General features: G+C 52.8%; 1 protein-coding gene across 4 annotated transcripts in view; it reads left to right on the plus strand.

Moving 5' to 3' along the window:
* The window catches only part of LOC102944512 (LON peptidase N-terminal domain and RING finger protein 1), a 77,047-nt gene that overhangs the window by 9,587 nt on the left and 54,021 nt on the right, over window positions 1-13,439 (plus strand). For 3 of the 4 annotated variants that reach the window (XM_043552718.1, XM_043552717.1, XM_043552719.1), the window contains exons 3-10: window positions 1,288-1,410; window positions 2,397-2,540; window positions 3,387-3,537; window positions 4,764-4,866; window positions 8,952-9,066; window positions 9,841-9,962; window positions 10,472-10,630; window positions 11,405-11,567. In XM_043552718.1, coding sequence (XP_043408653.1) covers window positions 1,288-1,410; window positions 2,397-2,540; window positions 3,387-3,537; window positions 4,764-4,866; window positions 8,952-9,066; window positions 9,841-9,962; window positions 10,472-10,630; window positions 11,405-11,567 — 1,080 coding nt within the window. Of the gene's footprint in view, window positions 1-1,287; window positions 1,411-2,396; window positions 2,541-3,386; window positions 3,538-4,763; window positions 4,867-8,951; window positions 9,067-9,840; window positions 9,963-10,471; window positions 10,631-11,404; window positions 11,568-12,338; window positions 12,486-13,439 lie in introns of all 4 variants that reach the window. The other variant, XM_007058424.4, reaches the window with a different exon arrangement.

The raw sequence follows: 13,439 nt of genomic DNA on the forward strand, positions 1-13,439 counted from the left end.
TCTAATTTACACTGGGGACTGAGCACAAAGGTGTCTTTGTCCCCTCATTTTCTGCACTGAGCATTGCTTGGCTGGAGTGCACCATGTGGCGCTATGTCTTTAATGGCTGTACTAATACAAATTATACAGAAAGGTGAGAGGATTTTTCTTTTCAGTGTCACAAATTTTCTTTGGACTCCAAAACTGCCAAATTTCCACCCAGATGCAAATATCTTACCCTCAGCTCAGCTTAATTTGAAGCCAGGTCCCGGCAGTGCAGGGGAAATGCAGTAGCCACTAAGGGGTTTCTTCTAGCCTCCCTTGGCCTATAGTTTGGAAAACTTTCATGGTGGCCCTTCCCTGTGTCCCTGGGGGATGTCTGGGAAAGGGACAGCTTGCAGAAAGCAGCAACAGAGATTGAGAGAGTGGATGGGAAAACGTGCTCATTGTGCAGAGGATCCAACCTTTGAATCCGACCACCTTCCAGCAGCCCTGGTGCAGCTGGTTACCAAGCCGGGCTCATGGTCCATTGCTAATTCTGAACTCACGCGCTTGCTCTCTACACAGTCATCGGGTGTGTCTTGCTTGGAAGCACATTAACCAAATTAAGTGCCAAGTTGCAAATATTGAATGTTGAACCCCGCTGCCAGTCTGGGGCTCCCGTCGGGGGCCCCTGTAAATGTAAGATTTACTCCTGGCATGCGAAACCTTAAATTAATGAAGACTTGGCCCGCCACTTCTCAAAGGTTGCTGACCCCTGTTTTAGCACCACAGAACAAACACTCGCGTGTGAGCTTAAAGAGTAAAGTTATGAGCCAGCAGCAGTAGTAGGTCGCTATCCTATAGAAAACCAGCCATATCATGCAGTACCCATGTTGGCAGTGTGTTAAAAACACAGCCTCCAAAACATTCCGTCCTGCTCAGCGGGACTAGCTGCCTTCTTGTCTTTTCCATCTGTAATTTCTGTGATTCATGGAGACAGCAGCAGTACGGAGTTCACATTTCACCACACACGGCTTTTTATGACATTCATGGGATTCATAGCTCAGTTCATGGGGCTTCTCAGAGGGAAGCCGAAGTGGCCATTTGGGGGTTTCTTTTAGGGGGTTCCGCAAGCTCTGCGTTGGTGGGCAAACTTGTATTAATGCTGCCTGTTGAGCTGATACAATGAGGACTTGGGTTTCTAGGGCTGCCAAGCTCGCGCCTCTCAGGGGCATGAGGTTCCCTTTAAAAGAAAACAACCAGCTGGTGACTAATCCGGACGGGGAATCTGTATGGCTCGGTCCTATTTGCTTTGCTCCTGTGCAGGGCTATTTCAGGAAAGGAAAGGTGCTGCTGGAGATGGGGCAGAAGTCCGACGCCTTGCTGCAGTTCCACCATTGCCTTGCACTGAATCCCAGCTTCCCTGCCGCTCAGCGCGAGATGGAAAAGGTGAGCGTGCCCCAGGGCCTTTCAGCCAAGAGCCAGGCCCCACTTTAAACCTGTCGACTTCCCCAGGAGGTAGAAATCTGGGCATGGATTTCAGTGCCCTTGAATAGAGCAATGAGGTGCTCCTTTCCTCCCGGAGACTGGGCGTCCTGCTCCACCGAGTTGCTAACCCTGCCAGCGTGGGAGTGAGGAATAGTCTCTTCCTGAGGGCAACTATGAACAGGCTTCCTTCCCCTCACCCCCCACCTTCCCCAGGCAAAAGCCTTGCAGTTTTCCTGTCCAGAAAACTGCCTCTCGAGCCGCAGCTCCAAGTCTCTGGCCTTGGCAATGCTTAGCGGAGGCACTGCACCCAGGCTGGTTAAGAAAGAGCAGCCTAGCCAGCCCGGAGTGTGGGGGATCTCAGTGCAGATCCTGTTTGGCCGGCGTCCCTCCCCTTACAGAAATCACCATGACCTTTGGCACCACTTGCTACCCCTGGCATGCTTCCATGGGCACAGAGACGTTTCCTCCATCTGAGTCCAGGGCGAGGAACATGGTTGTGGGTGGAGCGGTTTGCACTGCGCCTGCCCGTGTTGTATCAGTTTTGTTGGCAAAGTCCCCACGGCTGTTAATCACCACCGTCGTATTCGCTCTCTTCTACCGCCCTTTCTTCCCAGCTCACTGCACTGCCCAAGCATTAATGTGGCAATGGGTAGAACTGGTGGTTCACTGCAGCAGGAATCCAGGATTCTGTCCAGAGGCTTTGAAGATGAGAAATTGGGCTTGGATCTTCATCTCTACCCTGTCCTATAGCCATCAGGCATGGCTGGAGTTTGGTCCTGCCTAGCTTCTAGAATATATAGGGTTGTGGAGGAGGCGGGGGGGGGGGGGGGAACAGAGGGCGTTGAGGCTTAGACTTTTCCACCCCAATCTAGAATCCACATTCCACCTTATGGTGTGCTTTGTGCTTTCCCTGCCCCAAACATGTGACATGACTCCTCTGCCTGCAGCTCCTCACGCAGGATGACTCCCCGCTGCCCGGCACTGTTGTGGAACTACTGAATGCTGCCAGCCTGGACTTTAAAAGCTCCAGCTCAGGGAAGGAAGGAGCAGGCCCTCTGCTAAGGCCCTCTGCGGCAGGAGAGTATGGGCAGGTGAGGAGGCCTGTTGGGTCCGCTATGGTTATGCGAGCAGGTGCAAAGATCAGGTGAAGATAGTCACTCAGAGGGGTGTGTGTGTGTAACCAAGAGCGCTGTCGTGTCTTTCTCTGGGATTGGGAAGGGGGTGAAGGAAAGACGGAGGGAGTTGCAGCTAGCAGAGATTCAGCACCGCAAAGGGGTGAACAGAGCGGGTTGAACACCGGGAAAGCGATACCCCCGCATCTCGTGAAGGGATTGGGCAGGTATGAGAACGCGCCCATTTTCCAGATTTTTCCCCCCTGCCGTGTTTTTGGTAAGCAAAATATTTCCAAACTGATCCAGGCAACAAAAGATGTGACAGCAAATTCCCCCTACCCGTGTTTCGTTTTTCGAGGAAAAAAAAAGGGGGGGGGAATTTTTCGATGAAAAGCTTTACGTGAGGAAAAATTCAGGCCAGCTCTCTTAATGAAAGCTCCTCTCCTGTTGTTACTTTACCCTCTCTGGGAGACCCCGCCAGTTGAGGAGGGACATGGAGACGGGGGAGTGTGGGTTCAGGCATACCCAGGGAGTGGGCGGAGCTTGGAGAGAGTTGGCCTATGTTTTAAGCACAACACTGGCCATCCTCTGCATGCATGATAGGTGCCCTGGTTGGATAACAAGGGGAGAGCATCTTTGTTCTCCTCTGTAATGTGTGTGTGTTTCTCCTCTGTAGTGTGGGTGTAAAATCCTTCCCTGGGAGCTCCCATGCCCAGCATGAGTGGAAAATCCTTCCCTCTTGTGACTCAGTAGTGCAGACGTGTCTATGGGGAATGCAGGAGAGGCAGGGATATCAGGCTTGACTTTTTATTTTTTGTGATCCAGGATCCAGAGAGAGAGACGGAGGATGGGAAGGGGGAAACTTTGTCTGAACTTAGCCAGTTGGAGCCTCGAATTCCCCAGCAGCCTGCCTGGTGGCTGAGGAGAAGGAAAGACTCAGGGACTTCGACAGAGAGGCAAGAGGGGAGATCATTAGGTAGGAGGCCTTGCAGGCACCTGGAAGCCCATCGAAATGCCGCGAGTGTGTGTGTCACCCTGTCCTCCATTGCAGGGGAAGTTTGCAGCCGCTCTCTTGGCATTGGGACCTACGGCGGATAAGGCTTAATATTCACGGAGAGTAGAAGAGTCTCAGTGGTTGTGGAAACCCAACATTTCTTAATGAGGCTTTGTCAGTCTCCTCTAGAGTGTGTCCCCTCACCAAGCCGGGTAGAGGAGTCTACTCCAGAGACTTCTGACTGTATGTGGTCAAACTCCACCCTAGAGTCACACCCTCTCAGACTCCTCATCATAGGGAGTACAGAGCAGAAGGCCATGACTTGAACTGGACAGTGTCTATCCCCCTCACCTGGTCTCGTAGGCTGGGGGGACTGGCTGGTATTTGGATTCAGGTTGGAGTTGTATTTGGAAGTACAGCATCATGTGGTTGTGAATTCCATCCCATCCCATCTGTACTGTGAATTCCCTTCTTCCAGCAGATGTGCTTCCAGCACATTTAGCAGGGTGATTTCCCCATGCATACTCTCACTTAGAAAGGCGGCTGTTAATGCCTGCTCCAGTTACAGTGTGTCCTCCACATAGACAGGCTTAAAAGACAAGTGCAGTTACTTTGCTCTCAAACCAGAAGCCCACAGAAGTCTGTGGAAATATTCCCAATGTCTTTCAGGGGCTTTGGATCAGGCCCTCCATTCCGGAGTGAGAAACACTTCCTGTCCTGTACACACCGGGGGAAAATGTTTTTCCAAAGTATGAACTTGGCCTTAGCTTTGGGCCTGATGGCTGCCGCGACACACACACGCAATTAGATAACGCTACCTGGCACTTTGGCTTTTCCTCTTCAAAGCATTGTCTGGGTAGTAACGACTTACACCTCACACCACCCGTGGGAGGCAGAGAATTAGTTTCATTCTCCAAATGGGCAAACAGACCTAGAGGGATGAAATGACTCACTCAGGCCATGCAGAATGACTCACTCAGCGGCAGGGCAGAAATTATTGCTCCTGGTCTTACGCTTGCTTCACTAGACTTGAGATCCAGGCCACACTGCCTGCTAAAATGTTACATTTGAAATCCACCCGGCTGAAACCCTGTGGCTGTATGCTGCAGGAGGGCAGATGAGGTGATCACAGAGGTTCCTTCTGTTCTTAAATCTATGAAAACCCCCAAGCGTTTCTCAGAGGGCATCACTCATTCCTCTGCTCCTAGGTATCGGGGAGGAAACAGCAGGAGCAAAATCTAGCCATCGCCTCGAGCCAGAGCTAAGGGACCTACTGAGCGTGTCTGACCTGGAGTGCTCCCTCTGCATACGGTGAGTCACCAAAGGGCTTTTGCCGAGCGGGGGGGCCCAGTTTGCTGGCCCAGGTCTTTTGCTCACATCTTTCTGCTAAATTTTGCATGCCCAAGCACAGGCAAAGCTAAACGAGGGGCGCACAATAAAGCGCGCAGGACAAGGATAACAATGTGTGGTCGGTCCCGTTGATGTCGATAACAGAGTCCGTTACCACCAGCTCGTGAGTCAGCATTCCTGTGATTCACTGTAATGAAAACACTAGGCACCCGTAGGCTGAGGCTCTGAAGTGAGGGGTGCCTTCTTTAACTGGGGACCATTGGGCGTCTCTGTTGGAGAGAAACTCCAGAACTGGAATAGCAGAGGGCAATGGCAGAGCTGTGTGCAGATGTGTGCAATGTGCAGAGGGGAGGAAACTGGTGCAGAATACAGCACGCAGCCAGATTGGCTTGTTGGACAATATAGAGCAGGGAACGGGCTGGGGCCATGTGATTGAGTGAGTTGATAGCGAAACCAAGTGAAACTTGCCAAAGGGTGTGTTAAAATGAACTTCATTATCCACTTAACTCTTCGAGTACCTGGAACCGTTACCCAGCTGTCCTCCTCCCCGCTCCTGAAGGCTCATGTGCGCGCAACAAGAAGACAAAGACGTTTGTACATTGCAGCCTGGGCCTGAGGCTGCTCCTAATCCTTTCCCTGCTCCTAGTAGCTACACGGGGCGGGGTGGGGAGTTGGGGGGTTCAGCCAGCGAGTGGGCAGCGTGGGAAATGTACCACCCCCACTGTAAATGAACTGAGGAGGGTGGAGTTAAACTAGGGGTGAATTTGGCCCAATGTACCTGAAAATCACCAGTCGTTTAATCCCAGGACTGTTTTTTGAGGAGGGAACAAGGCATATACAAGTGTCCAGAAGCCCAAACTGTAACGGAGAGAGAGAAGCCAGGAGAGAAATGTTAGCCCAATGATTGGTGCTTCCATTGGGCAGCACGTCCTGGCCTGTTAACATCTTCTCCAAGCAGCAGGCACTGGTCCAGGGCTCTCTGCTCTATGTCCCTCTTTGGTCCCTACTCTCTTGCTGGCCCATGACCTCTCTCCCTTCCCTGGGTTTGTCCCAAGTAATCTGTTACTCTCCATGTCTGGGTGGACCCTCCCCTCCTCCGGGGAGAGGCTGTTGGGGCCATTTGGTGGGACCCTGCTGTCTGCTACGGAAAGTCACATAGGCCAGTCGTTAGCGCTCTCTGGGTGAGGAGATCGCTGGGAACGCTCTGGAGGCAGCATGCTCGGCCTTCGTCGGTGCTGGTGGGATGGAGCGTCTTCCATTGCCTAATGCTGACCGCCCCGGTTGCCTCCAGAGGAAACCCCTGCCCTGCCTCTAGGCAGGTGCAGTGACAAGACAGCGTGTGTGGGATCACCAGGACTCCACAGGGATGCTGTGGGGCTGATCTCCGAGGTTTTAGTGGTTTAACTTCATCGATTGGAGCCCAGATTCGATCGGGGGAAGGTGATTTATACTTCTGATTAAGCAGTAAGCCAGCATCACAGACAGGCTTCACACTGGAGCATTCAGCTAACTAAGCAGCAGGCCAAGGTGGGCATGTTCCCTCACAAACGGCTGGCCTCTCCCAGCAGCGAGAAAGGAGATCTGGGACATGGCTTGCCCCTGCAACAAGGAGAAGTGGTACATGCGGCCTTTTCTCTGAGTTGGGTCTGCCTGTGCTCTGGCTCGGTGGAGCTACCCTTAACGCCCACCAGCAGGGACGGGAGGAGAACTAGGCCTTATGCTTGGATATGTTGGCCAGCAACAGACAGGACCTGAACAAACAGCTCTGCCAGGGCTCCTCAGTCCTGACCTTAAACCTGCTGCTCCCTCCTCAGGCCTCTGTTCAGCAGAGACCTATGGCCGCACTGCGCTCAGGCAACTTGTCCCTGAGCCATGCCCCCGTGACCACCCTGGGACTTCAGATCAGCCTCTGAACCCAGGAGCAGTGGCTTGAAGCGCTAATCCCTCTGGACGACCCAGCTCTGGTCTGCAGCTCGAGGGCTGGTTATTTTTTAAGCCTGAGTTCCCTCGATTAAAAATAATAATGTGACTAATCCATTAGGGTAGACATCAGTTCGATGAGAGGAAATGGTCTGTGCGAGCCAAGATGCTGCACAGAGCTCGGGCCTCCTGGCAAGCTGACTGTCAAGTGCTGGCAAGTTCTGGGAATAACCTGCTAGGCTGGCTGCTCCTGGCGAAGGGGAGATGGCCATGTGAGCGGAGATGTTCAGTGATGTGTGAGGCTCTGGGGCAAAGTCACTGAGTGTCATGGGGTCAGGTGTCTTCCAGACACTGGTCATACTCAGCTGTACGTTTCCTTTACAGTCAGTTGCCTGCCAGGAGGCTTGGCTGTTAGGGGAGTGAGCACCAGGTGCAGGAGAGCTGACTTGCATTGTAAGATGGAGGTGCTGGGCAGGTGTCAGAGGGTGAATTCTCTCTTTGTCTATGGTAATTCTATGGTTCCATTTGCCATAGCCTCCGGCTGCCTGACCCTCTTAAAGCTATGTATCCTCCCAGCACCCCTGTGGGGGAGGGAAGGGCTGTTAGTCCTGTTTTACAGATGGGCACCTGAGGCAGATAGACTGACTGTGAGTCTGTGCTTCCCCCTGTTCAGCCCCTTCCTTCATGGACCATGGAGGGAACGGGATTGTCTGCATTGCCTTCAGCATGCTCATAACACGTGTAGCTCTGCAGTATGATAATGACTGTTGTCGAACCTCATGCTTCAGGGCTTCAGCCAGTCACTTGCTGGGGTCAGGAAGGAATCCCCACCCCCAACATACACTTTGAATCTTTTTCCCCCCAACTTCCTCTGAAGCATCAGAGATGAGTCACAGCTAGAGACATGATACTGGTTGGAGTGGACCAGTGCTCTGAGCTGGTACAGAGAATCGTCTGTCTTAGATGCCTGGCTGGTGGGTCTGGCTTATATGTTCAAGGTCTAACTGGTCGCTATAGTCAGGGTCAGGATGGAATCTGCCCCCACTGGCTGGCTGGGACCTTGGGAGTTTTTCACCTTCTTCTGTAAATGAGGCCTGGCTGCCCTCCTGGGATCACAAAGCTCTGTCTCACCTACTCAGTTCCCTGCCATTGCAGGGCATCGGTGGGATCTCTGTCTCGCTTGTACTTGATACTTGTGGTACACAGCAGTTTAGTCTCCTGAGGTTTGAAATGCTTGAGTTTAAGTGAAGTCACTGGGCTCGACATAGCGGGATTTGGGTGCAGGTTAATAGCCTGTGATACAGGGGCGGTCAGACTAGATCTAATGGTCCCTTCTGGGTTTATGAGACTCACCCAAGAGGTCTGTGGCAGGGCAGTGCTTGAACCCAGGTGTCCGCTAGTGCTCTAACCAGTGGCCATCCTTCTTCTCTAGCTCTAAGAGCTCCCCCCTGCCCCCCAGCAGTGAGAGCAATTCATAGAACAAACTAACAAGCAGATCCCCAGTAAAGTGCTCGTCCCCTTTCTGGGGTGTAAGCACGGCAACACAGTCTCCTCTCCCGTTGGCTCCAGCCTCCGCCAGGTCCCCAGTAAAGCATCCTGACAGGTCGCATAGCCGGTGAGTCCTAGGTGCCATAGGGCACAGCTGGAGCTGTTAAGAGCGTGGTGGGTCCTTCGTGAGCTCTGGCCACAGAGAGACAGTGGCGGGCAAGATGCACCTCTGGTGGGTTTGTGAGCGGCATAGAACTTGATCGCTGTTCTCCCGCAGTGCTGCACCGCTGCCCCCTAACACCCTGGTCACGTGGCAGCCGGAGTGCGGTAACTCCATCTGCCGCGGGCTGCCCGCAAAGCAGTGCCCTGGCTTTGGTGCAGGCTGCAGCAGCTCAAAGTGTGCGTCCGCGAGCCTCCCACACGTCCTTCGCACTGGCTGCCCAGAGAGCACACATGCTTTGCTGGCATACGAAACCTTAACTAGACTGGGACCCAGCTACCTGGGGGGCCTGCTCTCTGCTTCTCTCCTTCCTGGGCTTTCGGCTCTTCTAAGGCCAAATCATGGCCTGTAACTCCACGCACCCCTCTTCCACCCTCCTGCCTTCAGTTTGCTCAACCTTGTGCCTGTGATTCTGCAGGATGTTTTTTGAGCCCGTGACCACGCCCTGCGGCCACACCTTCTGCAAGGAGTGCCTGGAGCGCTGTCTGGACCACAGGCCCAACTGCCCACTCTGCAAACAGAGCCTGAGAGAGGTAAGAGGAAGCCTCTGGTGACTCTGTGGGTTGGAGCAGAAGGGAGATCGGAGCACTGCTGTTAACACGCTCCAGCTGTAAAAGCAGCAGGACTGGAAGCAATATTGGCCAGACTTGGAGGGTATAAGACTAGGACTGTGCTGTACGTTGGCAAGCACTGTTCTCTACCAGATGGGTCTGGGTCTGCTCATGTACGTGTGATCATATAATGCTTTTTCACACAACATGCAATTAGACTGTGGAACTCATTGCCACAAGACTAGTGGAGGCCAAGAATTTAGCTAGATTCACAGAGGAACTGCACATTTATATACATCTAGGGTTATAATAGTGAAGGCTAACAAAAATGGAAGGGGATTAAACCTTCATGCCTCAGGGATTAAGGGAATCTCTAACTAACAGGGATTAAGAGGAGACCATCACAAAGCAGATTATCTCAGCGGTTTCTTGAAGCTTCCTCTGAAGCATCTGATATTGGCCACTGTCAGAGACAGGATACTAGACTAAATGGACCATAGGTCTGATCCAGTCTGGCAATTCCTTTCTTATAACACCTAATCCTATTACACCTTTGGGAAACCCTCCTATAGCTGGAATGGGAGGGGCCTACATCACTGGGAGAAGAAGATTGTGGGCTCTCTCCTTCCCATTCTTTGATCTGAAATGGCCTTTGGCTCCATGAGGGGTGGGGATAGTTCCAAGCTTCAGCTGGGCCCCTGCACTTCCCTGAATGTTTTTGACCAAGGTTGTACTTTCTCTTTCTCTCTCTTCCAGTATTTGAAGGCTGGGAAGTACAACCCCACCGTGCTGCTGGTGGAGATCATGGCGGCCACCTTTCCCTCGCAGCTGGCAGACAGGAAAATGGTGCATGAGGCTGAGATGGCAGAGCTCTCAAAGTAAACAAAGAACGTCTTCAATATACGTGTGTGGGTGTGTGTGTGGGGAGAGGGGCGGGAGAGCGAGTGTACGTGCCTGTACCATAATGTGGACAGGGGAGACCTTCAGTCTCAAAGGGCCCTTCAGAGAACAGAGAGGATCCCACTGAGAAGCTGCTACCTGGTGGGTTAGTGGGTTTCTCTCCACTGGGCCTCCATATCAGATCAGCTGGACTGCTTCATTGGCAGAGTTATAGCCCCCTGGATGATCTGAGGCGATGATTTACTATTCTGCAAGGCCAGAGCATTGTTTCTTCATGTATCCTTTGCCTCTTGGTGGAATGCAGTATTAAAGAGCAGGTTTGTGAGAATGGCCAGGTCCTGCTAAGTATAAATTGACTCCTTGAGACTGATGAGACTCGGTGTCCTGTGCTTTTCCATGTGCTGCTCTTGCCATGTCCACACAGAAAAGGGGTGAAGTTTCAAAGCAGTGACCAAGAATTTCTTTCCTGTCATCCCCTTCCCTGCAGCCTGACCAAGAACATCCCCATCTTTGTGTGCACCATGTCTTTCCCGGGCATCTCGTGCCCGCTGCACGTCTTCGAACCTCGCTACCGTCTCATGATGCGGAGGTGCCAGGAGACCGGCACGAAGATGTTTGGCATGTGTATGTATGAGAGTGGGAAGAGGTGAGCCACAGACCAAGGCACCAACTGCAGCTGCATTCTCATCCCTCCATCTGTGACCCCCTCCTCCCACTACCCATGCTTCATCCTCTCAGACCTATTGACTACCCCATTTTTTGCTGTAGACATGTCAATTCCTGTGTCTTTATCTTCCAAAATAGTAGCTGTCAGTCTAGGGGCCCTGTGACGTCCACGGGGGGCCACTGTCAATGCTAGAAGAAAGATGGTCCAGTGGTTAGGGCCAGGTACAGCAGTGCTGTGGTCTACAGCTCTTCCAGCATTTCTGTTGGAAACCCCCGTTAGGAGAATGATCCACATGAAGGGAGTTTGGAGGGTGGGGAAAGGAAGCCCCACAGATCCTCCAAGAGGCACCCCTCTAGTTCCTTTCAGAACAGCACTGACAGGCTCCAAAAGGCAGAACCCCTCTCCCCTGGTAGGAAGATGGTGGGCTGCCCACCTGGGTCACAAAGGTCAGAGATGCTCAGAGCTCTGGCAATGATATGCAAGAGCCCTGAGTAAAATATATCCATAGTCACCGGTTGCGTAGCTTGGACATAATTCAGTGTCCTGGACACTGGAGGAATCACTCCCTTGCAGATGTATGTGGCTTAGTGGAGGGTTTTACAGATTGACAGGGAACTTCTCTGTGTGTAGGGCCTTCATCCAGCCAGTTACTGGGGCTTTTTCTTCCTTTTTTTGTGGAAAGACGCTCTCGCATTGCTCTCACGCCTAAGCTCCCTCTCTCTCCCCCCCATACTCCCCTCTCATCTGCTCCAGTTTTGCGGACTACGGCTGCATGTTGGAGATTCAGCACATGGAGTTCTTGGCCGACGGGAGATCCCTGGTGGACACGATAGGAAGGCGTCGGTTCCGGGTGCTGAGGCGGGGACACAGGGACGGTTACAACACTGCTGATATCGAGTACCTGGAGGACGAGAAGGTGAGAGCAGCCCGTGGGGCTGCTGTATAAATACACAGCAGGGGCAGTAGCAGTCATTCAGGGGGCAGACCACTGGTTGAAATGGGGCTACCCCAGAACGGTGAATTCTGGCGCACGGGAACGTTCTCTCCAGGTGCGTTTCTGGGGCTCAGAATTTACATTCACTCCAGCCATCTGCTGCTGGCTCATCCCTTGCTACTTTATAACCTCTACTTCCCAGGCCTAGAGCGTGCTGGGGTTTCCAAGAATGGACTTCAGCCGTTTCACTCACGTTGGCCTCCTTGCACCCAACGCCTAACTGGCTGCCCCCACCTCTGTGCTGCAGGCCAGGTTCGTCATGGAGGGCATCCCTTCCCCCCGCTGGCCGTACACGTACATGAGCACTGGTGGTGCTGAACGAGGAACCAGTGCTGTGCACATGGGATTGGCCCCCTCCGCGAGTGAGCTGACCCAGGCCAACTTCTGCTGGTCGCAGCCTTTCGAGGAGCCACTAAATGGACACAGTGCTGGGGGGGCGGGTGGCTGGGATGACATGCTGGGTTGGCACTGCCTGCTGCAGAGAGGAACCTCACCCGTACTCGCGCTGCTCCTGCACGTACTATGTTACTGAACCAGTTTATCTAAAATCCCTGTATTGCTTTCTTCTCCTCTCCTGTCTTCACCACTCCTGCACTGTCTCCTTCCAACTCCCTCCCCCTGATCTCTCACCCCCTCACCGGGTGCTCCCCATCACTCTTCCTTTCACTCTGCTTTCATCTCCCCACCGGCCAGGTGGAAGGGGAAGAGCTGGCCGAGCTGCAGCTTCTGCACGAGTGCACCTACCAGCAGGCGCAGAAGTTTTGTGAACACGGGGATGCTGCCTTGAGGCAGATTCTGATGCACCGTGGCCCCCTGCCTGAGAAGGAAGAGGATATCCAGGTAATGAGGGAGTTACTGGCGAGGCACCTCTGGGAGGGCTGCCTTCTTAGAAATAAACTTACAGATTCCACAGATGCAATGGCCAGAAAGGGTCCTTGTGAGCTCTAACCTGAGCTCCTGCATCACCTGGAGCCCCGTGGTGGAAGTAGAGCATGCATTTAGAAAGACATCCAGGCTTGATCTCCAAGCGGAGGAGGATCCGTCGTGTCCCTTGAGGAGCTGGTGCAGTGGTTCATTACCCTCACTGTTAAAAATTTGCATCTGATTCCCAGCTTGAATGTAGCTGACTTCAGCTTGCAGCCACTGGATTCCACGATGCCTCTGTCTGCTAGATTAAAGACCTCTCATAGCGGAGAGATTCCTGTGTAGGCACTTAGAGACTGTCATGAAATTGCTCCTGGGTGAGCTCCTTTACTCTCTCATCGTGAGGGGTTCTCCCGAACTTGAATCACTCTTGCAGATCGACTCTGCACCCTCTCTGATTTTTCAAAATCAAACAGGCACCAAGCAGAAGTCCATCATTACGAAATAAAAGGCCCGGACATCCAGGGCAGGAGCAGCAAAAGGCACTGCAGGTCGAAAGTGAGGTGCCTTGGTGGAGCAGTGTGTGGGAAGCCCAGGACTGGACCATCAGGGCTTTCTGCAGGCCACACCATCGTACATTAGCAGACCTGGGGGAAGAGGGGGGCGGAGTTTGCACTCCACGCTACTGAGCAACAATATTGGGCTGGCTATTTTCTGCCCAAATGTATGTTTGTTTGTAAAAGTGCCAATTGGGGATCAAAGCCCCATTATGCTAGGTGCTGCAGCTTGTCCCTGCCCCAAAGAGCAATGTATTACTCTCTCCTTTTTAAAACAAGAACAGGTTTGAGGACAGTGATATGGTCACAGGGGAAACTGAGGTATTCTGCATGCCAAGATGAATTGCTTGGGGATCTCATGGCTAAACCCTGC

Source organism: Chelonia mydas, chromosome 8 (assembly GCF_015237465.2).
Source record: "Chelonia mydas isolate rCheMyd1 chromosome 8, rCheMyd1.pri.v2, whole genome shotgun sequence".
In the NCBI taxonomy this organism is placed as follows: domain Eukaryota; kingdom Metazoa; phylum Chordata; order Testudines; family Cheloniidae; genus Chelonia; species Chelonia mydas.